The 22,360-nt window shown below is 68.6% G+C and overlaps 1 protein-coding gene across 12 annotated transcripts in view; it reads right to left on the bottom strand.

Annotated features, from left to right (window-relative positions):
* The window catches only part of RBFOX3 (RNA binding fox-1 homolog 3), a 327,226-nt gene that overhangs the window by 5,559 nt on the left and 299,307 nt on the right, over positions 1-22,360 (bottom strand). For 9 of the 12 annotated variants that reach the window (XM_070060201.1, XM_070060198.1, XM_070060192.1 and 6 more), the window contains 5 exons: positions 11,912-12,166; positions 6,098-6,235; positions 4,503-4,556; positions 3,822-3,914; positions 2,610-2,670 (listed from right to left, as the gene is read on the bottom strand). In XM_070060201.1, the coding sequence (XP_069916302.1) occupies positions 2,610-2,670; positions 3,822-3,914; positions 4,503-4,556; positions 6,098-6,235; positions 11,912-12,133 (568 nt within the window). In that variant the 5' untranslated portion in view covers positions 12,134-12,166. The remainder of the gene's footprint in view (positions 1-2,609; positions 2,671-3,821; positions 3,915-4,502; positions 4,557-6,097; positions 6,236-11,911; positions 12,167-22,360) is intronic. The other 3 variants (XM_070060194.1, XM_070060193.1, XM_070060196.1) reach the window with 1 other exon arrangement.

The raw sequence follows: 22,360 nt of genomic DNA, 5'->3' as shown, positions 1-22,360 counted from the left end.
TCTGGCCTGGAGCCGCCCTTCCCTGCCTGGCCTACCCTCCTGTCCCCACCTTTCCCCAAAGCACCTGGCCAGAGGCGCCTTGAGAGAGCAGGGGACGATGAGGACGTCACAGGGCCCCCGGCACCGTGGGGTCCTCACGCCACCTGGGAGGCGGGCCCACACCCTCACCATTTCATGGAAGGAGCAGAGGCCCGGCAGCTGCGCGGCAGGGCCAGCCCTCCCCGCCGCCGGGAGGCCTCGTGCGGGGCCTCTGCCTTGGACAGGGTGGGCAGGGCCCTGGCCCGGCCCCTGCGTACCAGGGTCTTAGCTGGGCAGCATGCCAGCCCCACGTCCCTCTGCTCTGGGTGTGAAGGGGCAGGGGGAGCCGAGCCTGGAAGGGGTGCCCAGACCCAGGCCAGGGCATGGGCAGCAGACTCCACACGGACTCCCTAACCCAGGTTCTAACAAGCCCACGGTGAGGCCGGCCAAGGGGAGGCGCATGGGATGGGGCGTCCCTCCCGGGGCTGACCCTCACGACATCGCGTGCCAGCTTCCACCCCAGTCCCCACGTCGTGCAGCTCTGGGTCGGAACGTCCTTGCCGGGACTCCAGAATCTTCCAGAACTGGAAGGTTGGCTGAGCCACGAGCCGGGTCCTGCAGGCTCGCTTTTGAGGCCTCAGGACGATCACCTGTCAACCCTGACTTTCGCGGTGACCCCACCTGTCCCTGTGGCCCCTGTTTCGTGGCTGGGATCCCTGAAGACAGAGGCAGCCTGAGACCCCTCCCCAGGCCCCGCTGTTTCCAGCCAGTTAGCGCCTGGCTCATGCCTCTGAGCCTGCACTGCCCTGGCGCTGCCGAGTTATTCCAGTCCAGGCCAGCAGGGGGCGCTCACGCCAAACCTGCTCTCCCTGCAGAGCCCGGCAGAAGCAGCCTCCAGCCTGGATCCTGCCCGTGTCCCCGACTCAAGCCCCGCGCGGTGCAGCGTGCGGCTCAGTGAGGAGCGGGCCGAGGTTCCGGCAGCGCTGTGGCCCCTGCGGTCACCCTTAGCCGTGGAGACGCCCACTGCTTTCTCTTTCTCCGCCAGGCACCAGCTCACAGAAGACTCACTCCCAGAGTGCACTGGGGCACTGGCAAAGCCGGGGCACCCTTGAGTTCTTAGGAAGGGTGGGACAGTGGGGCTGGTGCGGTGGCACAGCCGGTGAAGACGCAGCCTGAGATGCTGGCATACCAGGTGGGCACAGGTTCGAGCCCCGGCTGCTCCACTTCCCATCCCGCTCCCTGCAATGTGCCTGGGACAGCGGCAGCAGATGACCCAACTGGGAGATCAGATGAAGCTCCTGGCTCCTGGCCTTGACCTGCCCAGCCCCAGCTGTTACGGCTATTTGGAGCGTGAACCAGCAGACGGAAGTCCTCTCCCTCTGTCTCTCTCTGCCTTTCAAATAAATTAAATCTTAAAGAAAAAAAAAAAAAAAACAACGAGGGGCTGGTGTTGTGGTGTAACAGGTTAAGCCTCCACCTGCAGGGCTGGCATCCCATAGGGTCACTGGTTCAAATCCCAGCTGCTCCACTTCCCATCCAGCTCCCTGCTGATGGCCTGGGAGAGCAGTGGAAGATGGCCCAAGTGCTTGGGCCCCTGCACCCACATGGGAGACCCAGAAAAACCTCCTGGCTTCGGATCGGCCCAGCTCTGGCCGTTGCGGCCATTTGGGGAATGAACCAGCGGGTGGAGGGTTGATCTCTCTGACTCTCCCTCTCTCTGTAACTCTGCTTCTGAAATAAATATTTAAAAACAAGAAACAGAATGGAATGGTGGGACACGGGATAACACACTCAGCAGTGGGCCCAGGCGCGGTGCCTGCCCTGGGGTGAGACCAGGTTGTGCCACGGACCTGCTCACGGCTCGGCCTCCCCCTGGCCCCCTCACACTGGCCGGCCACCCGAGTCCACGAGCACTCGTCACAGGGGCCCTGCCCTGTCCCTCGTGCCTGCAGGGAGGCGGGTCCCGCAGGTGGGCAGCCCCGCGGAGAGCAGCGGCAGCTCTGGCCACACGGCCAGCTGGCTCCCCGCAGCCCCCTCACTAGGGCCAAGAGCTGCAGCAGCCCCCACGTCCCCTCCGTCCGCACAGCCAGCAGTGGCCATCGCAGCTCCCTCTTCCAGGAAGACGGCCACGCGACGCGCAGCGGGGCCACCCTGGCACCACGAAGCACGCGCGATGCTTCCTGGGCCCAAGACACGATTCCTGTCATCGCTGTCACACCCAGTGCCTGGGCCCTGGCTGGGCGACACGAGACACGTCATCCGTCATTTAACAGCCCCAGTGCTGTCACTCATACACACAGAGTCTGCAGCTCAGAGGTGTCCAGGAGCTTGTCCCGGGAGCCCCAGGCCCCCCAGCGTGTGCCCACTGGGAGGTGGCTCGGTGTGTCCGACCCTGGAATCCTTCCCATGGGAGGCCCCGGGGGAGTGAGGCAGCCCCCAGGGGGTGGCCTTGGGAAAGCCCGGTGCTCTGAGGCGAGCAGCACGGCCGCGTGGGGGGGGGGCGGGGGTCCCCAGCCAGCCTCTCTTCTGAGGCAGGGGGCTGAGCCCCAGGGGAGCCGGCCCGCAGCCGCCTCGGCTCCCCGGGTCCTTACCGTTGGTGTAGGGGTTCCCGGTCTTCTTGTTGGTCATAACTCGGGCTGTGGCGTTGTTGACCTGTCCAGAGAGGGCAACAGGAAGGGTGAGGGCGCGTGAGCCACTCAGTGGCGCCCCTGCTCCCCCCTCCCAGCCATGGGCTCCGTGCAGGGCGGGGCTGGCAGGGAGGCCCCCGGGGCCCAGACGGCTGCAGAGCTTGGCCCGCGCCCCGGCCTCTGCTCTCCACCAGCTGCCCTCCCCCCAGCGACCCTCGGAGCCCTCTGCCCCCAGCACTGGCTGGTGCGCAGCCTCGCCCAGGCCGGCTGGCGGCGCTCTCCACCCGGCTGTGCCCACAGCCCCAGCCCAGCCCGGCTCAGAACCTGAGGCTGCTGGGGGGCTTGTGGTGGACCCGGCGCAGTGCCCCCACAGCCAGCAGGCACGTCTCCTCCCGCTCAGCGCCCTCATCCTTCCAAGGCCACACCTCCTACACTAGTGGGGCTGGCGTGGGGCTCTGGGCAGGCGACACCAAGGTGCCAGGACCCCCTTTCCAACACGCCAGAGCCGGTGGGGCCGCCCAGGGGCCCAGCTTGGGGTGTAGAGGAGGGGGAGCCGGCTGGGGTGGAGGACAGGCAGCAGGGCAGGTGGGACCTGAGGCGGCGCCCTCGGCTGTTCTGCCAGCCCGCCAAGTCCCCTGAGCCCGCGCACAGGGCCTGGGCTGGGGCTGAAGCCCGCTGGGCTCTGGAGCCCAGTGCCTGCTGGGCCTCCCACTGTGCACGCCCGCTGGGCTCCGCCTTAGCTACTGGTTCCCGGCTGCCCTGCCTGGGGCCAGAGCCCGGCTCTGGACAAAGGCAGGAGGCAGAGAGGCAGAGGGGACAGCGTCTGGTGGTGGTGGTGATGGGGGGACTTTGCCCCTCTCCCTGCTGCCCTCGGGCCACTCAGTCTGCCTGGCTTGGGCTGGTGTGGGGATGAGGAGGGGCGGGGAGGAGGCAGGGTGGGACGGGCGCGGGGACAGCGAGTTGATGGCTCTCCGTGGAGCCAGCCCCTCCCAGCTGGGGGGCAGACAGGCCTTGACTTCGAAGCTGCCAAGCCGAGGGCAGAGGTGGGGGCGGGGGCCAGCCGAGCGCCCTGAGGTGGGGGCTTCTGCCGCAGCGGAGCCTCGCGGGGCTCTGTGCGGGGCAGGCGGCGGCAGGGCCCGGGGGCGTCACGCCGCCACTGCACACTTATCTGAGCACCTCAATTTTCCGTCCCTCTACGATTGTCCCGTGCAGCTTCTCCCGGGCTCGGTCAGCATCTGAGCTAGTTTCAAAAGTTACAAACCCAAAGCCCTGTGAGCAGAGGAGAGGGACAGACACGGAGAGAGAGACACAGGATGAGAAAAGGAGGAGAGACAGAGGGCGGGGCGGGGAGAAGGGGCGGGGGCGCGAGTCAGGTGAGTCGGAGGAGCCGCGGGCAGCTGAGGTCTGTCCTGGTGCCGCCGCGGATGGCCGGGGCACGGGCCCTGGCCCCCCCGCCCGGCACCGCTCTAAGGAGGGGTGGTACCCGGGCCAGGGGCCACCTCGGGGTGGGGGGCCAAGGCTGGGCTCTGTCACTTGTGGGGGGAGGGCAGCCCACCCACCTTCACCCCAGGAGCCCAGTGCTGTGTCTGCAGGGAACCCTCCCGGCCTGCCCCCTCTCCCAAGCCTCCAGGCCCTCTCCCGGGCAGGTGAGCGGTCGAGCAGGTGGGTGGGGGCTGGGGGCTCCGGCGAGAGGGCCCTGGCGGCTGGGGCGGGTGGAGAGCGGGGAATACAAGCACCCGTGTCGCTCAGGGTCCTTGGGCGCGCAGCTGTCCAGGAAGGAAACGCACATGTGCCACGTTAGCCTGGCGGGACCTACGGCCGGCGCTGTAACGGTGGCGGCCTCTGTGCGGCACCCACCTTGGAGCCCCGCTCGTTAAAAATGATCTCCACGTCTAAAATCTTTCCGAATTGCTGCAGAGACAGAGACAGAGGGGAGGGGCGGGGGGACGGGGTGGGGGGGTCAGACAGTGGTGGCGCCCGGCGCGGAGCCGTCCCCAGGCCGGGGACACCCTCCCCGCCTTCTCACAGAGGCCCCTGTCCTCGCCCCCGGGCAGCTCCTCGGCCGCAGCAGCTGGGGTCAGGCTGGGCACAGAGTGGCTGGGGCCTCTGGGACAGGCCGTCCAGGGCTTCACAGCCGCCCTGATTCTCACTAAAGGGTGAAGGTCTACCAGACGGCCCTCCTCTGGTACGCGGCAGGGGCCTGCAAGGGGCAAAGTGCCATAGACAGAGAGAAAGGCTGGCCCAGGCCTGGGGTGACCGGCGCAGCTGGGGGGAGGGGAGGCAGGGGGAGGGGCGAGCCCTTCATGCCCAAGATCCCCGGACTCTGCCCTGCCCACCTCCTGTGCTGGGCGGGCGTGGCTGGGGGTGGCTGGGACACACAGCCAGCTGGCCACTCTGCCCTTCCTGCCCCACCCCGGGCCTGGTGCCTCCATGGACGGCGCTCTCCCCTGGCACGTGTGGCTATGCACCTGTGAACCGGGTCCACGAGGGCCCCAGGTGCCATCTTCCGGCGCAGGCCTTGGCTGGGAGCTGCGGTTCACCTAGCGATGTCCCCGGGGGCAGAGGGGCAAGGGGGCCCGAGGGGAACAAATCCCAGCTCCACCAGGCACTGAGGATGGTGAAGGAGCCCGCCCCGAGGGCCGCGGCCGGTGACGGCGCCCTCACGTGGGCCCTGGGCCCGAGACGTGTGGCAGCACCCGGGCCTGGCAGTGGAGGGCCAGAGTCCTGGCCAGCCGAGGATTCTAACCCCCGCCAGCCCCGCCGGGAGTGCAGGCTCCAAGCTGGGGGCGCGCTGTGGGCTCACATCGGGGCACCTGCTGGGCTGTGTCCACCCCAGGGCTGCTCCATAGGCACCGCAAATCCCTGCCGGGGCGGGGCCCGAGGGGGCTGGGAATCAGGGACGGGCTGTGGTGGGCACAGTAGCCACTGTGGGAGAGGGGAGGGGAGGGGAGGGAAGGACCACGGCCCAGGCGGTACAGGGCTCCGTGGCCCGGGCAGGCTTGGGTGCCCTGGGGGCCGGCCCGGCACCTGTGGGCAGAGCACCCGCCTGCTGCTCCCATCCAGTGATGGTCAGGTAACCCCGGGTGAGAACCGCCCATTCCCACAGCAACACCGCGTCTGGCTGAAGCCCAGCAGGGCGGGGAGGCTAGGAAGGGAGTGGCTCTGAGCCCGCATCCCCTCAGCTGTGTGTTTTCAAGTTGGCCCTGGGAGCCACCAAGACACAGGCCAGGCAGGTGGCCCAAGGGCGGGATGGGCTGGGGGAGGGGAGAGCGATCCGCCACCGGGGTCCCTGGGGAGCCCTCCCTCCTCCCAGTGTCCCACGGGGACAGTAGAGTGGCACCCAGGAGGGAAGGGGCCCCCGGGCGCTGGAGGCCCCCAGTGCAGTGGAGCAGGGAGCCTGGGGGAGCCAGCGCCGGCACCAGGCGGGATGGGCGGGGCCCGCGGGCACTCACCCCGAACATCTGCCGCAGGTCGGGGTCCCGGAAGCGGAAGGGGATGTTGGAGACGTGCAGCCGCTTGGGCTGCTGCTTCTCTGTGGGGTCGCAGGGGCGCGGCGGCTGGCTGTCCGTCTGTGCCGCCTCGTCTGCCTGCTGCGGGAGAGGACCGGGCTGTGCGGGGGCGCCCGCCCCGGAGCCACGGAGAGCGCACGGCCCCCAGACCAGGCCCCCGCCTGCCTCGCCCTCCCCAGTGCCCGGGCCGGCCCCCAGCCCCCTGGGGGCGTGTGACAGCTCTGAGATGGCACCTTGACCTCTGAGGTCCCACCTCCAACCGTGGCCTGAGACGTGGCTGCGGCCGCTCTGCCCCCTCCTCCAGCCCGGCTCTGCCATCCCAGTGCAGAGCCTTCGTGGCTCAGCCTGGGCCTGTCCACCGGGGTCAACCTCTGTGGCCGCCCAGCCCCGGGCACACCCGGCCTGAGGGTCAGCTCCCAGGTACTCTCCAGAACCTCTCTCAAGAGGAATCTTCCAGACTCGGGCCTGGCTCGGACTCAGACACAAGCTGCCCACACGCAGGTCCCGGGGAGAGGCCCCGGGCAGCGGCCATGGCCTGTGTGAGGGCCCCCTGCGTGGGCCTCTCCGGTGGACGAGCCACGAGCCCACCTTGAGGCTGGCCTCACACCTGCTTCCCTCCGTGCTGGCTGGCAGGGGAACGGCCGGCCGGCCCAGGTGGCCAGCAGCTCACCACTATTGGACACCTGGGCCCGAGTCCCCGTGGGTTCCCAGTGCCAGCCAGGCGGTGGGCCGCCGCTGCCCCAGCCCCGCCCACGAGCTTCCTCCCAGGGGCTCTCACTGAGCTCGGCCCCCATGAGGACAGCAGGTCTTTTGGTTCCAGAAAGGATCCGCTTTGCTGAAGCCATGCCCAGGTGTCCGCCGCCAGCAGCCAGAGAGAGATGACGGGGCCGACACGTCTCCGGAGTCAGGACGGCATGGACAGCCTTGCGCTGTGGCCAGCAGGGTGCAGCCTGGCCGGGGCCTCTCTCCGGCTCCTGGGCCTCTCTGGCCTCGCAGAGGCGGCTGTCCCTCTCTCGGCCCCGGCGGTCACCTGGTGTGCTTCCTGGGAGCGGCAGTCCCAGGCTCCGGGGCTGCGGAGGACCCAGGAGATGAGCCGGCAGCGGCGTCCAGAGGCTGTGGGGAGTGGCCTGTCTCGTCCAGACGTCCCTTTCACGTAGCTCTGCTTTTCCAGGGTGGGAGATGGTGGTCCTCGCCGCCCCACGACATGGCCCGTCTCCGCAAGTCAGCATCCCGTGCGTGTGCGGCCCGATTCTGACAAGCGCATGTTCTCCGAGCCCCGTGTGTGCCCAAGGTGTGGGGCTGGGGGTGGATCCGGGCCCCCAAGTGGGGAGGAGCCGCCGGGGCTCTCGGAGGCCGCGTCACACTCATGGCTGGCAGGTGGGTGCCGACTCTGGCTCTCCAGGGTCACACGGGGCCCTCTGGTCCCAGCCTGGGAGCCTGCAGAAGCCCAGCGGCCCGGCTTTCCGGGTGTGCTGCCGTCCTCCTGGTCCTTGTAGCAGAGAGCAAGCCCGTGCTAGACTGCAGGGGGCCTGGCTGTGCCCTGGGCCAGGCGTGGACCCACCCGAGCGTCTGCTGGCCCTTGTACGGGTCTGAGCCCCACCTGTGGCCACGACAGGGAACTCCCTGATTCCCGGTGGCATCCGTGCAGAGGCTGGGTGGCACAGTGTCCCCATTACCTCACCCCCACCCCCTGTCTTCCATGCACCTGCGCCTTAACCGCTCATTGAGCTGTCCCAGACCAGAGAATCCAGCCTGATGGAGCACGCGATGCTGGCTTCTGGCCACCAGAGGGCAGCGTTCCGCCTGGAACGGAGTGCTCCTCACCCCAGGGACCCCACCTCCCACCCCAAAGGCCCTCCAAGGGGGCAGCAGGGAGTGAGGCGGGAGGGACAGGGAGATGAGGTGTGGGTGGGAAGAGCGGCAGGGGGCCCAGGGCACAGCACACGGGGCCCGCGGGCAGAGGCAGATACGCAAACTGAAGTCCCGCGCGGTGCTGAGAACCCGGAGCAGAACAGTGGAGCCGGGGCTCGCCACAGCCTTCAGGCCGCCTCCCCCACCCCTGCCCTCTTTAAGGCGATCTTGACTTCCTGGTCTCAAATGCCAGGGAAGGAAAACACAGGGGCCACTCTGGCCTGGTGCTGGTCTCCGGGGCTTCGCTCCCCTGTCCCTCCCCTGCCTGCGTCTTGGTCCTGCCACTCAGAGCACCGGGAGCCAGCGGCAGGGTCTGGGTGCTGCCTGGTGTCTCCCACCTCCCACCCTTCAGCTGGGCTTCTCCAAGCTCAGGTCAGAGACGGATTCTGAGTCGGCCCCGGCAGCCCCGGCAGGGGCGTCAGGCTGGGACGGAGCCAAGTTCTGCCGACGGAGCACAAGCTGGAGGGGCTCCTGGTGCCCCATCTCCCCTCGCCCAGGGCCACCCAGACATCAGCTCCGGGCACCCGACAGGCGGCCTCAGAGGGTGGTTTTGCACACATCGCCTTCGCCGTCCACTGCAAGCGTCTGCAGGAGCCGGGGTGCAGGGCAGCCCCTCCTGGTCAGTGCTGTGTGTCCGGCTTGGACTCTGCAGCCGGGCGCTCTCCTGTCTCTGATGGCACTTGCGGCTGGCCGGGTGTCGCCTGCAGAGCACCCTGGGTGGGCTGAGTGTCACAGGTGTGCCTGTGGCCAGTGCCTCCTCTCTTCTGCCTCTCCCCTGCGTGCTCCAACCCAGGACACTGTGGCTCCTTCAGCCCCGTGAGCCAGGAAGGCTGGACCCAGGCGGGAGCTCCAGGTGCAGGACTGGGGAGGGCGTCGGCGGAGTTGTGCGGCAAACTCCGGGGGGCGCGGTGCTCGGATCCCAGTCTGTGCGAAGTCAGATGAGGCAGAGCCCCAGCAGGGGCGCCCGTGTGGGGTCCCCTCGGCAGGTAGAGGCGCCCGCGTGGCCTTGAAAGGGTGCACGTGTGTGGCCCACTCCGGAAGACCCCGGCCCATCACTCACTGCCATCTCCATCCACTGGGCGCAGCTCCGACGTGGCCCTCGGCGCACCGTCCTGGCATTTTCTATCCTCATGCCAGTCTTTGCCTGGAGCACACTGACTCTGTCCAGAGCCGGGTACGGGCCGTGCCCTGTGCCGCCTTTTGCTAAAGGAACGCAGACGATGCTGCTCAGAGGTGAGAGGACAATCCAGGCGCGGTGCTGCGGCCCCGGGGCCTCTCGCCGCGTCGCAGGATGGGCAGCCAGGGGACGCCCCGCCCCGTCTGGACAGTGAAAAAGGGGAACCCACCCAGGAGGGCGGGAGACCTCGGGAACAGTGCCCACAGTGCCTTCTGGCCACGGCCTGGTCAATGGACAGGGTCCCCAGCACCTCCGAGTCGCTCTCTGCTACCGCGGGGGCTTTGGGGGTCCTGCCTGAGTGGTGTGGGTGTCAGGAGGGGCCCTGAACTGGCTGGGATAAGATTTTCCCACAATTCCCTCCTGAGAGAAAGACAGAGGTCCAGGAACCCAGGAAAGCCCTTCCCAGGGTCGCCTTTGCGGGGGAGGGGGCTACGGGGGGGGGAGAGGTGTGTGCTTAGGCTGTGGGGGCCGCCCCTCCCTCGCAGTCACACCATTAGCTTGGGGTCCAAGGCATAGGCTGCCCCCAGTGTCGGTGGCACCAGCCTGCCACAGGCGGGCTCGGCCATGGCTGCCCGTGCGTGGGTGATGGGGGGCTGGAGCAGCCCCCAACAGCACCCCCTCCCTGCTGGCCGTGCAGAGCCACGCCTCCTGCTGCCTGGGAAGCTGCCTGCGCTGACCTGGTGCCAACAGCAGGCACCTGGGGTCCCTGGGCACTTGGCAGGTGCGTCCCTGAGCTCTAGGGGAACCCTGACCCAGTGGGAGAGGGCAGGTCCAGACCGAAGCTGGGAGCCCACCCTGCCTGCCCCGCTGCACCCCTCGATTCTAACGCCCGGCTGCTCAGGGGAGGGCCGAGAGGAGCCTGTGTGACTCAAACAGCTCTGATGTCCCCAGGGGCGGGACATGGGGACACCCGGCCCAGCACGCAGGCGTCCAGCCTTCAGCTCCGAGCGCCCGCACTGGCCCTGGGAGGGCGGTGGCTCCTGGAGCCTCACACAGGACACGGCGTGAGACACTCCCAGGCCCCGCCCCAGGGGCCAGGGGGGCAGGGCGGCCCCTCCTGGTCTGCCAGCACCAAGTGCTCAAGGCCCCAGCTCAGCTGTGTGGGTCACCGCGGGGCAGCTCTGGGTGTCTCCTGCTGCGGTTGGTCCAGAACTTTCCACCTGCAGCCCTGCGCCTGGCCCTGGGTTACTCCCCTACGACTGCAGAGGGAGGGGCTGCCCCGGGCAGCTGAGCAGGCCCAGCCCGGACAGGGGCAGCCAGGCCACCTGCGGAGCTGGCGGCAGGCTCTGCGGCCCAGGCACCCTCCTCGAGGGGTCCCGCCCAGGCCCTGTGGCCCCCGCGGCAGCCTGGCCGCCCCGCTAGCTCTCCTGCCCTCTGCTGGGAACCAGGGGCCACTGCGCCCTCCTCCAGGGCCTGGGTTACCAGCATGCCCGAGGGAGGAAGCATCGCCTGCGCCCCGACGGCCCCCGGGGGTCACGACCTCGGGCTCCTGTTGCTCACGCAGCAGCTGTGGTCCCCGCCGTGTGCTGTGACCCTGACCGCTGTCCCCTGCTTCCAGGGGATCCCTGGTGGTGCCCAGCAGAGACCCCTCAGCTGTTCCCAAGGGTGTCCGGGCCACGAGCAGACTCGCCCTGGCCGCCACAGCCACCAGGGGTGGGTTTGGTGAGGCAGGACCACAGTTTCAGGCCTACCCCGTGGGCCTGGCCTGCTCCACCTGTGGCCTGCAGCTGGGGGGCCCTGGGGGACATCCTGTAGCAGGATGCTGGGGACAAGTCTGCTGGCCTCAGAGCAGACTCAGGCTGGGCGGCCCCCAAGCAGGGAGGAAGAACACTGGGCGGGTGGGCGACAGGGACCGAGGCCAGCCGGGGGGCCAGCAGTCAGGTGGACGCTCCTCAGGGGGCTTGGGCGATGTGGAGGGAGCCTCTCCTGTGTGGGGAGGGGGCATCTTGGGAGCCAGGCTGGACTCGGGGCTGGGGGCCCCTCGGGAGGCTGCCAGGGCGGTGCCGCTCCCGGACAGTGCAGAGTGCTGGCCTCCTGCCCGGCGCCCGCCGGCCAGCTGTTGGGACAGAGCCAGCAGGGACGGCTGCGTGCACCCGGAGCCCAGAGCTGGGGAGGGGGCCCCGGGGGAGTGCAGCCGAGAAGCTGGGGACAGGCGCGGGTGGAGACAGGGCCTGTGTGGCAGCCGTGTCTTTGGGAGGGGGCTGCCCGCCCCGGGAGCCCACCCAGGCCACCCACCCCGCCCCGCCCCCTCCCCGTGCTATCAGGGAATCTGAGAAGGGCAGGGTTCAGCACTTTCGCCTCGCAGCTGCATTGCAACCACAGAATTGCAGCTATCTGATGGGAGGGCGGCCAGCAGGTAGATTACAAGTGATTAGGAACTAGGAGGGCCTGCCTCCCCCCCACAGCTGGCCCCCTCCCTGGGGGCCCCAGGCCAGCCCACGCCTCGGGCCCTGCGGAAGCCAGGGCAGTTGGAGGTGGCCAGGGGCTGTGCCCCAGCCCCCTGCGCTGGGCGGCCCGGCCCTCCTGGGCACCTGCTCGGAGCCTTGGTGTGGGACGAGAGCCGGAAGCCTGGGATGGGAGCACGCCTTCTGGGGGCGAGGACCTCGGCGCAGGAGGCCCCCCCAGCCCCTCCACCCTCCTGGCTCGCCTCGTGCCCTCTGGCCCCTTACCGGCACTGTCTGGGTCCCGGCGATGGGCTGTGTGTTGGCCTCGGCGCCCGGCTGCTCGGGGTGTGTCTGTGCTGGTGTGTACAGGGTCATGCCGTGCTCGGGGGGGACCGGGGTCTGGCCTGAGTAGTCCGGCGTGGGGTGCGGCGGGGGCGGGGCGTACTCAGTGGGGATGCCGTTCTGGGGCGGAGGGGGGTACTGGGCCGGGGGGTAGGGCTGGGCCATCGCTTCAGGCGGAGCCGTGGCGTCCTGATTCCCCTGTGAAGGCAGAGAGCGAGGCCGGGTTAGCGCCCGCGCCGACCCGGAGTCGCGGGGAACAGCAACGCGCAGGCCAGTGGAGGTTTTCCAGAAGCTTCCATGGCGGCGAGCAGTCTCTCAGCAGCACTGTCCAGCCCTGAGATCGAGGTCCGCCAGCGTGGACACCGGCTGAGCCCCGGGCTGGGGAGAGACGCCCGGCGCTCGTGCTCGGCAGACCCGAGAGCAGACTTGTTAAAAACCGCATCGACTTCACTGAGAGACAACCACAGGCCCACGTGGTGCCCAGACCCCTGCAGCACCTCCTCCCCAGGGTCCCTGCAGCAACGCCCGGAGACCGTCACCCTGGGACAGCGACACCCGTCACCCTGGGACAGCGACACCCGTCACCCAGGACACGGGTGCTGTCACCCTGGGACAGCGACACCCGTCACCCAGGACACGGGTGCTGTCACCCTGGGACAGCGACACCCGTCACCCTGGGACAGCGACACCCGTCACCCTGGGACAGTGACACCCGTCACCCTGGGACAGCGACACCCGTCACCCTGGGACAGTGACACCCGTCACCCTGGGACAGTGACACCTGTCACCCAGGACACGGGTGCTGTCACCCTGGGTCAGTGACACCCATCACCCTGGGACAGTGACACCCGTCACCCTGGGACAGCGACACCCATCACCCTGGGACAGTGACACCCAGGACACGGGTGCTGTCACCCTGAGACAGTGACACCCAGGACACGGGTGCTGTCACCCTGGGACAGTGACACCCATCACCCTGGGACAGCGACACCCGTCACCCTGGGACAGCGACACCCATCACCCTGGGACAGCGACACCCGTCACCCTGGGACAGCGACACCCGTCACCCAGGACACGGGTGCTGTCACCCTGGGACAGCGACACCCATCACCCAGGACACGGGTGCTGTCACCCTGGGACAGTGACACCCGTCACCCAGGACACGGGTGCTGTCACCCTGGGACAGCGACACCCGTCACCCAGGACACGGGTGCTAACACCCTGGGACAGCGACACCCGTCACCCAGGACACGGGTGCTGTCACCCTGGGACAGCGACACCCGTCACCCAGGACACGGGTGCTGTCACCCTGGGACAGCGACACCCGTCACCCAGGACACGGGTGCTGTCACCCTGGGACAGCGACACCCGTCACCCTGGGACAGTGACACCCATCACCAGGACGCTGGTGTCCACCTGGATGGGACGCAGGGCCTCCCTCAGCACAGGGTCCCTCCCCAGTCAGGGGCTTGCACTGGGGGGTGGGAGAAAGGGAAGACCTGGGGGGACGGTGCAGATGCAAACATGGAGCCGGCACCGCCATGGCCGCCCCCTGAGGTTCCGGCCTCTGTCCCTGCAGTCTCTCGGGAGACCCCTCCTGCCCCACCCCGGGGCCGGGCAGAGCCCGACACTGACCCCGGCCACTCCCGGGCGGTGGCTCTCAGCGGGCAGGCACAGGGCTGGTGGTGGTCTGCTCCTGCAGGCTCTCCGCCTCCAGCCTCGGCCCAGTCGTCTCCCGCCCCTCCCCCGCCGCGCTGCCCCTCGGCCTGGCTGCCCGAGCTCAGCCCCCCCCTTTCCCTGATGAGGAAGAGCCTGTGCCCCCGGCGGGGTCAGGCCTCGTGGCCTTGTCCGTCCTCCCCCACCGGCCGGGCAGACGCTCCCTCCCAAGAACTCTCCACCGGGCCCTGGCCTGGCCACTGCCTGTTCACCCAGCAACCACTGCTTGGGCGCCTGGGGTGTGCTAGGTCTGTGTAAGGCCTGCCCGGTTGTCCTAGGGTGGGGGTGCCGGACCAGCCCTGCCCTGCCCCCTAAACCCCAGCATCAGCTTTGCTGGACGCCGCAGTGGGGGTGGTCAGTGCCCACCACCCTGGGCCAGACTCACGGAGCCATTGGCCGGCCCAGCGAGCTGAGTCCCCCTCCGCCCAGCCCCTCCCCCTCAGCAAAGCCACCTGGCCCCTCCCTCTCTCTGCACACCCTGAAACCGGGCAGCACACAGGGTGATGACAGAGGGAGCCACACGCATGCACGCACACACAGACACACACATGCACAGGTGTGTGTGCACATCTCACACAAACGGCACCCCCTCACCAGGGAGCCCCTCTGTCACTGGTGTCCACTGATGGGCGGGGGTGGAGAGGGAAGGGGAGGCAGGGGTGCCCAGTGGGTGGGGACGGAGGCGAAACATGGGGAGCAGAGCAGGGGAGTGTGGGAGGCACGGAGAGGCGAGACACTGTCCATGGTGCTGACCAGTGCTGGCTGGAACCATCACCCACCCACACCAGCTCCCCAGCCCCAAGAAAGGGTGGGTTCCCCCCAAGACCCACTGCTGAGTGAGGCTGCGTCACGCCCATCGCAGCAGGTCTGGCTGGGCTGGAGCCTGGTGCCCCAACGAAGGGCACAGTCGGAGGAGCCTGCCGGCGTGAAAGTGGGGCATCCTGGGCAGGGGTGTCTGCGAGACTGTCACAGAACCTGCCTCTCTGGGCACATGGTGCTCCCTGCTTTGCAGGCCCACGTCACAGCCGGTCAACCAGGACCGCTGTGCTCCCGAGCCCACTGGCTGCCCCTCCATGCAGGGCCACTGCCCAGGGCAGAGTCCTGACTGGGCCCACAGTGATGGGCCCTGAATGCCCACTGGTCCCCTCTGCGCAGGCCTCTCCCGTCCACCAATGGCCACTGCAGCGCCCGGGCAGAGCGAAGGCGGAACACGAGCCAGCTGGGGACTTCGGGGCGCCTGCGCAATCCCTAACATCCGCCCTGGCCGTCCTCCGTGCCGACACTGCGGGTGGCTCTCACACCTGCTGCACATCCAGACACCTGGCAGCTGGAAAGACAAGCCCACACCCGGCCTCATCACGCGATGGAGTTTCCTGGGAGGCCGACGTGAGAGCCTGGGTCAGGCCCGCCCTGAGATGCCTGAGTGTCTGGCACACGGCACACGGAGGGCTGCCCGGCGGTGTCAGTCCCTGGTCCTTCTTCCCCAATATGCTGGGCTCAGCGTCCATGAGGGCTCGGGGCTGGTGGTGAGAGCTACCTCCGGCCGGGCAGTGGGTTTGCCTTGGGTGGCCTGCAGCACCCGACTGCGTTTGGAAGGGTCTCAGTGCACAGATGAGTGGATGGATGGTAGGACGGTGGATGGACGGACAAGTGGATGGACAGGGAGATGGGTGGATAGATGGATGGACGAATGGACGAGTACATGGAGGCGTGGGTGGGTGGGAGGCTGGAGGGATGTAGGCGTGGATGGGTGGGTGGGAGGCTGGAGGAATGCAGGGGTGGATGGGTGGGTGGATGGCAGGATGAGTGGATGTGTAGAGGGTAGAGAGATAAATGGATGAAGGAGGAATGGACGGGTGGGACCACTGTCAGTCCAATATCCCCCGCGCCCCGCACCCTGGCTGTCTCCCGTCAGCCCACGTGCCTGGCAGAGGGGGTGACCTCCAGCCGTCCTTGCTCCTCCACAGCCCACACTGATGGAGAATGGAAACCACTGCAGGCTGTGCGGTTCTGACCCCCGGGCCCACCGCCCTGCCACTCAGTGCTCAGCCTCTGAACCATCTCACGCTCCCAACCACCCCTGCTCCTCACGCCCTCCTGGGAGCTGGCCTCTGCAGAACACTGAAGAGGCCGCGGCACGCACCTGCTCGCCTGCCCGCCCTCTGCCCCAGCGTGGGCCTCCCCATCTCAGAGTCTGCCCCCCACAGCGTCATTTCTGGGGAACGAGGGCTTTGTCTTGCTCCTTGCTGGTGTGCCGGCCCCCAGAGCAGTGAGTGACCACATGGGAACACAACACACCTGCGCCTCGTGAGCGAACCGACTGCCAAGTGCAGAGAGAAGTCCTCGTGGGCAGGGCCTCCCAGAGGGGTCTGCCACCTCACCGAGTCCCTACAGGTTCAGACACCCTGATGGGCCCCCCAAGCACCTGGCAGTCATATCCTTGAATACAAACTCCTACTGCACTACCCCGTGGTGAGCAAGCTGCCTGCCGCCCGCCGCCCGCCGCCCCGGTGCGGAGCAGGGGCATCGCTGGGCAGGATCTGCAGCCAGGGTGGGCCTGGCCTTGGCGCCTCTGCCTGCAGCCGACCTGCGCTCAGCACCAGGGCCCTGCGTGCTGCTCCCACCGCCTCCGTTGCCAGGTGGGCCCCAGCAACTCGGTCTGTGGAATGGGGACAGGGAGCGGCCGGCCTGGGCCAGAGGACAGACCACCTCCGAGGTCTGCAGCTGAGGCCCCTCTGGGGGTCTCTGTCCACGTCGCTGCCCAGCCCGTGCCCCTCACCCAGGCTGCGCTGGGTAAGGGTCCCTGCAGGCAGGCACTCCGGAGCGGAAGTGTCACAGAAGACAGAGCCCCTCCGGGCACCGCCTGGCCACTTCCCGCTGCAGGCCCCTTCTTGGCTCTCTCCACCCTCGGGCCCTCTGGGACAGCTACGCTCACTGCTCTTGGACCCCCAGCGCTAGAAGACGAGCACCCCTCCCCAGGACCCAGGCCAGGACGCACCAGGAAGCCGCACACCGGGCCGTCCGCCCCCACCCCAGCTCAGCGCACCGCCGGCTTCCGGGGGGAGTGAGCGGGGGATCCAATAGAACAACAGGTCCCACAGCCAAACTGTCACACACGTCATCAGCCCACGCTACCTGTACAGGGGACGCGTCACCTGCTCCTCCCTGTCTGCCCAGGAGTGGCCCTCGGAGAGGTGGCTGCCATGAAGTGCATCCTTCGGAGGGGACAGTGGGGCCCGCGGGAATGCGGCCAGTGGTCGGGGCCCACCTGCTGCCGCAGGCCTCCTCCCACACCTGCACCGTGATGGGACCAGGACGGGACGGCTGGGTGTCCGCTTCCTCAGCCTGGGGCAGGGCGGAGCCCGTCCTGCAGCCCTGTCTGATCCCGCGGGGTTCAGGGGAGGCCGCTGCCCCGGGCAGCTCCAGCAGGCAGGTGTGGGCTCAGGGAGGAGGCCGCCAGGCTCTGTCTCCCCAGCAGGAAGCAGGGAGGTCCTGCTCTCATCGGCTCCCCAGGGCTGGGCCCGTCTGTCTGGACGCCCGGGACTCTGCACCCGTCTCGCCTTCAGCTCCAGGATCTTGGCATAAGAGGTGACGGCAGGAGGCCTGGGCCAGCCACTCGACTTTCCCCCGCGCCCCAGACGGGCACACCCCTGGCCTCTGTGCAAACTCATCGGCTGACAAGGCGTGACACCTTGGCTGTCTCGGAGCAGCTATGCCGCTCTGTGAGCCGAAATCTGCCTTCTGGAAACTCCCTCCCAGCACCCAGCTCTGCGCAAAGCCCACAGACGTGTGCGGGGCCGGCTGAGCCTCCAGGGGCGCAAAGAACCCAGAGCAGCTCTGCTGGTCTGGGCCGCTCATCAGCACAGCCCAGGAGCACGTGCGTCCGGGCAGCACTGCGGGTGAGCGCCTGTGGCTGGGCCCGCGCGGGCCGGCTGGCCACATGGCTGTGTGGTCTGCAGGCTGGCCGTGTTGCCTGCACCCCACCGCTTCCTCCCCCAGGCTAAGAGCCACTCCCTTCGGCGGCTCCTGCACACGGGGTACAGGCCATGGTCCCTGGGGCCAGGAAGGGCGGGGCGGTCGCAGCAGCTCCACGTGCCTTCCCATTCCCAGGCCTCTCCGGTGTCTGGAGGACCCGGTGGCCTCTGCCCAGCCGGCCCAGGCGCCCTCCTGGTGTGCTGTGGGAAGCCCTGCTCTGCGCCTGCCCGGTGGCCGCACTGGAAGCACTCAGGCCACGGAAGCCGGGGCCGGGAAGGGGGGCACAGAGTGCACGCGGGCTGGGGCTCCCGGCGGGGAGGGAGGACGGGCCCTGGCCAGGCTCCAGTTCATCTCCCTGGCCCCAGCAAGAGGGCTCGGGGGGCAAGATGGGGCCGCTGAGGGGGCAGGGACAGGAGCCACCCTGGGAAGCCAGGTGGGGAGGCCAGGCAGCACTGCCGGCTGGAGGAAGGCCCCCAGCAGGCTTGGGGCGGATCCACCTCTGTGATTTGCCCCTCCTGCTCCCTCCAATCCTTCCCTGGGGCTGGCGGCCGCCCGTCATGCTGTGTGTGGGTCCACTTGGCTCGGCTCTCAGCCTTTCTCCTCCGCCACGAAGCCTCCCAGGCTGCCCCCACAGCCCTGAAGGTCCAGGGTGGACGAGTGTCCACGCCCCCGTCCTGCAGGCCGAGAGGACTTCGGGGACACTCTAGGCAGGACCCCAAGGCGGCGGTAAGGGGCGGGCACAGGCTGGAAGCAGGGGTCTCCTCCCCATGCCCCGTGCCACGGCTCTCGTTCTCCACCGCAGAGGCTGCTGGGTGGCCATGGGCCTGAGTCACCCGTGCCGTGGGCAGTGGACGGGGCCTCTGGGCAGAGACCCGAGCGTACAGCCTGCTCCCCGGGGTACCCAGTGCAGTGGGTTCCCCACAGCTCCCTGCAGCACCCTGGGTGCCCTGCCCTCAGCCCAGGCTCCAGCCCCAGCCTCCCTGCCTGGCGCGGGCCTCTGCCCTGGCTGCTCCTCACCCACTCCCTGGACAGGAGGCCCAGAGCTTCGGCGGCACCAAGACAGACCTTGCCCAAATCGGCACTGGGCCGGCGAGGCAGCGTGCCCCGTGTCTGTGTGTGTGTACCCCGTGCGACTGCGTGTGCCCGTGTGACCATGTGTACCCCTGCTGTCATGTGACTGGGCTGGCAGCGTGTGCCCTGTGTGGTCCGTGTGCCATCCATGGTATCCCCAGTGGGCCACTGGCCACAGAACTCGGGCTGTGTTCTTAGACAGGAAACCCGTGCCCACCTCCACGGGCACCGTCCTCGGTGGAACAGACACACAGGCACCGGCAGGTCCACCCCCTGCGGAAGCGGCTGTCAGCCCATTCTCGGCGTAGCCCTGCCCCGACGGCACCCCCATCCCCTCCGCGTCACAGCCACTCCAGGACCCACCCCGTGCTCATCTGACAGCAACGAGACCCGCACTGGTGCCAGCACAGCCCAGGAGCCCGAGTGCGGCTTCACCCACGCCTCTTCCGTTTGAATGGCTCCCTTCGCGGGCTGTGTATCTCTTGTGTTTAAGACCATCACCCATGCGGGGTCCCGTGCTTGGCCAGAGGTTATGGGGGTCCAACGCCCAAGATCCGGGGCAGCCTCGGGCCCGTGGACCCCAAGCAGGGCCTCCCCCAGAGCCCACCCTGCTCAGGCGGACACAGGGTCTCTGCAGAAGAGCCGTGGGCACAGGGATGGATTCTCACAGGATGGAGCGGCCACACCCACCAAGCTCACCGCACACATCACAGGTCTCCTGTCTCCATGGGTCCTCCCCGCCCCGCCCAGCTCCCGGCCCTGCCTGGGGGGTGCCAGGACACCCTGGGCTTAAGGCTGCCTGGCTGGGCGGGGCCAGACCCAGGTACCAAGGCCACGTGGGGGGGGCAGTGTCCCCAGTCCCTACTTCACGCCATGTCCCTCGGGCTCTGCCATTTCTGAGCTTGTAGCTCTGTGTGTGTGCACGTGCGTGGGGGTGGCTACGACGGAACCGCCCCTCTGTGGACGCACAGGCCGTGGTCAACAGGAAACAGTTCACGTCGCTGGTCTGATGGGCGAGGTCGCCAGGGACCCCGGAGATGGTGGGGACGGAGCTGGGGTGGGGTGGAGGGCTGGGGCGTGGTCATTGGGGAGAAAACCGGGGGTGAGCAGCACCCACCCACCCGGTGGGGGCCGTCGGGACCCTGGAGAGCAGCGGCAAAGGCGGGAGAGGAAGGGGCAGAGGGGTCAGGAAGACAGCACCCCACTTCTGGGAGGTCGGGGGAAGCGGCCCCTCCTGGGCATAAGACCCCTTCCTGGGGGTGCATGGTGGAGTGTGGCCCGAGGCCCGGCCCTGGTGCCCCCACGGGAACTTCCTGTTCTGCAGTGGGACAAACTGAAGCTCCGAGCAGTTGAGCCTGGCCTGATCACACAGGTAGGGGGGCCGACCAGACTGGGCTGGCCTCGGACCCTGGTTCCTGCCCCCATGGAGCCCTCCGCCTCCAGGGAGAGGCAGCAGTTGCCAAGCGCAGCCAGGCTCCACTGGGGGAGGGGTGCTGGCGCTCCCATGGGCGGGGCTGGTGGGAGGAGCCAGAGGAGACTCCAGAGGGGGCAAGGTGGGAGGAGGGCCCTGGCCCAGGCCGCGGTCAGTCACGGCCGACGGGCAGCGGCATCCCCCCCCCCCCCCCCGCCGCAGTGCCCACGCTACGGAATCTGTCTCTTCCCGTCTCCTGCCCGCTCACTGTCTGCGAGCGCCTGCTCACTCCCTGGGACTATCACGCAAATGCTGAGCCCTGGGCAGGCCTTGTGCAAACTCTCAGCCCTGACCCAGGCCTCTTGCCTCCTCCACCCCTCTCCCACTTCCTCCGGGAAGCCTTCCAAGCCCCCTCCCACCCCAGCTATAATCTCCCTTGGGCTCCTCCTCTGTGCTTCCCTGAGGGTGCTGTGAAGGTGTTAGCAGGTGGGTGCCTGCTGTGTCCCCAGGGACAGGTGGCATCTCAGCTCGAAGCTGGGCCAGCAGACACCAGGCTCCTCCTCCTCTGCGGGGTGGCGAGACTGTCATCTGGGCCAAAGCCGCCTCCCAGGCCAGCCGTGTAGGACCAAGCAGAGAGGGCCAGCTGTCGGGGGACCCAGCGGAGCAGGGCCAGAGAAGCCGCCCGCCCTGCACTCGGGTCCCCGAGCAGCTCCTGCGCTGTCCTCCCCCAGGGTCCCCGGGGGCTCACTCTGCGCCCCGGGACAGCCCTGAGCCAGCCGCGGCGGCGTCCGACCTGCCAGCTGCACATTCATTAAGTGATATTAACATTATTAATGGCGCATGTCTTCATTTAGCAAGGGGAGCACGTGGTCGAGGACTGTGCCGGGATGGGGCGGGAGAGGCACCGCGCAGTCTGCACCCAGCAGCCCCAGGGCCCGGCCGGCTTCCGCTCCTCCCACGGTGCCCTCAGGCCTGCAGCCGCCGTGTCCCGGTACCGCACTCCGGGAAAGCCCGATGAGAATCGGCACAGTGTAATTAGGAAGGTAAATTTCCTGGCAATGAAGATTACATAACGTGCCCACAGCCAAACTCCCACCCGGGAACTCCGGGCTGAGGACTGTGGACTTGTCTGTCGTTCGGCAGGGCTCCCCCGACGGGGACACACGGGGACACGTGGCTGGCGGCCCGGATGTCTCTGGGAGGGGAGACTGAGGGCCCAGAGCCCCCGGACATGCGTGCCTGGTCACATGTGGCCATGTTGGCGCTGCCCAGACCTGCAGCCAGGACACAGGAGAGTCCCCGACTCTGCTGCTCCCTGCGTGGCTGCGGACCGGCAGCTACACAGGCCCTGGGCTGTCACAAGTGTGTGGGCTGCCCGGACTGCGCACTCAGAACCTGTGCCACTGCTCACCTGCCCCACACGCCTGGGGGAGCCCCCTGCACCTGCTGGCCCGAGGTGAAGCCCAGCCTGGCTGTGGTCTGTGGGGCCAGGGAGGAGCCTCCCTGTGGGGTGAGGGGGAGGAGGGGAGGAAGGGTAGGAGGGGGAGAAGGAGGGGGAGGAGGAGGGGGAGGAGGGGGAGGAGGGGGGGAAGGGGAGGAAGGAGAGGAGGGGGAGAGGAGGGGGAGAAGGAGGGGGAGGAGGAGGGGGAAGGGGAGGGGGAGGGGGAGGGGGAGGAGGGGGAGGAGGGAGAGGAGGGAGGGGAGGAGGGGGAGGAGGGGGAGGAGGAGAGGAGGGGTAGGAGGGGGAGGAGGAGAGGAGGGAGAGGAGGGGGAGGGGGAGGGAGAGGGGGAGGAGGGGGAGGGGGAGGAGGAGAGGGAGGAGCCTGGACCCAGGACATCCGCTTGGCAGCCTCAGGGGCTGGTGGCTGTGGGTGGGCCTCCCTGAGCTCAGAGGAGGAACCTGGGGTCTGACTCCTGAGTCCAGGGGACAAGGAACGGGCACGGCCGGAGGGTCCCGGGTGCCCCCAGCGCAGGGGGGACTGAGTGGCTTCCTCTGAGCATGACAGCGCTGTGACCCCGTCCGACCCCCCAGCCAGGCACAGCCGGAGAAACGAGGCCACGGGGTTGGCGCACCGCCTGGCCTCAGCCCGGCCCCCAGCTGCTCGCGGCTCGTCCTTCCCCGCATCTGCATCTGCGCACCTGCTCCACTCTGCCCACTGCCCGGCCACTGGGCTGTTCAGTGCAGCTCGCGCCCACCCGGCTGGGGACAGTCCTGTGGC

This window comes from Oryctolagus cuniculus, chromosome 17 (assembly GCF_964237555.1).
Source record: "Oryctolagus cuniculus chromosome 17, mOryCun1.1, whole genome shotgun sequence".
Taxonomy (NCBI): Eukaryota; Metazoa; Chordata; class Mammalia; order Lagomorpha; family Leporidae; genus Oryctolagus; species Oryctolagus cuniculus.
This window is presented reverse-complemented; position numbering and strand designations above follow the sequence as displayed.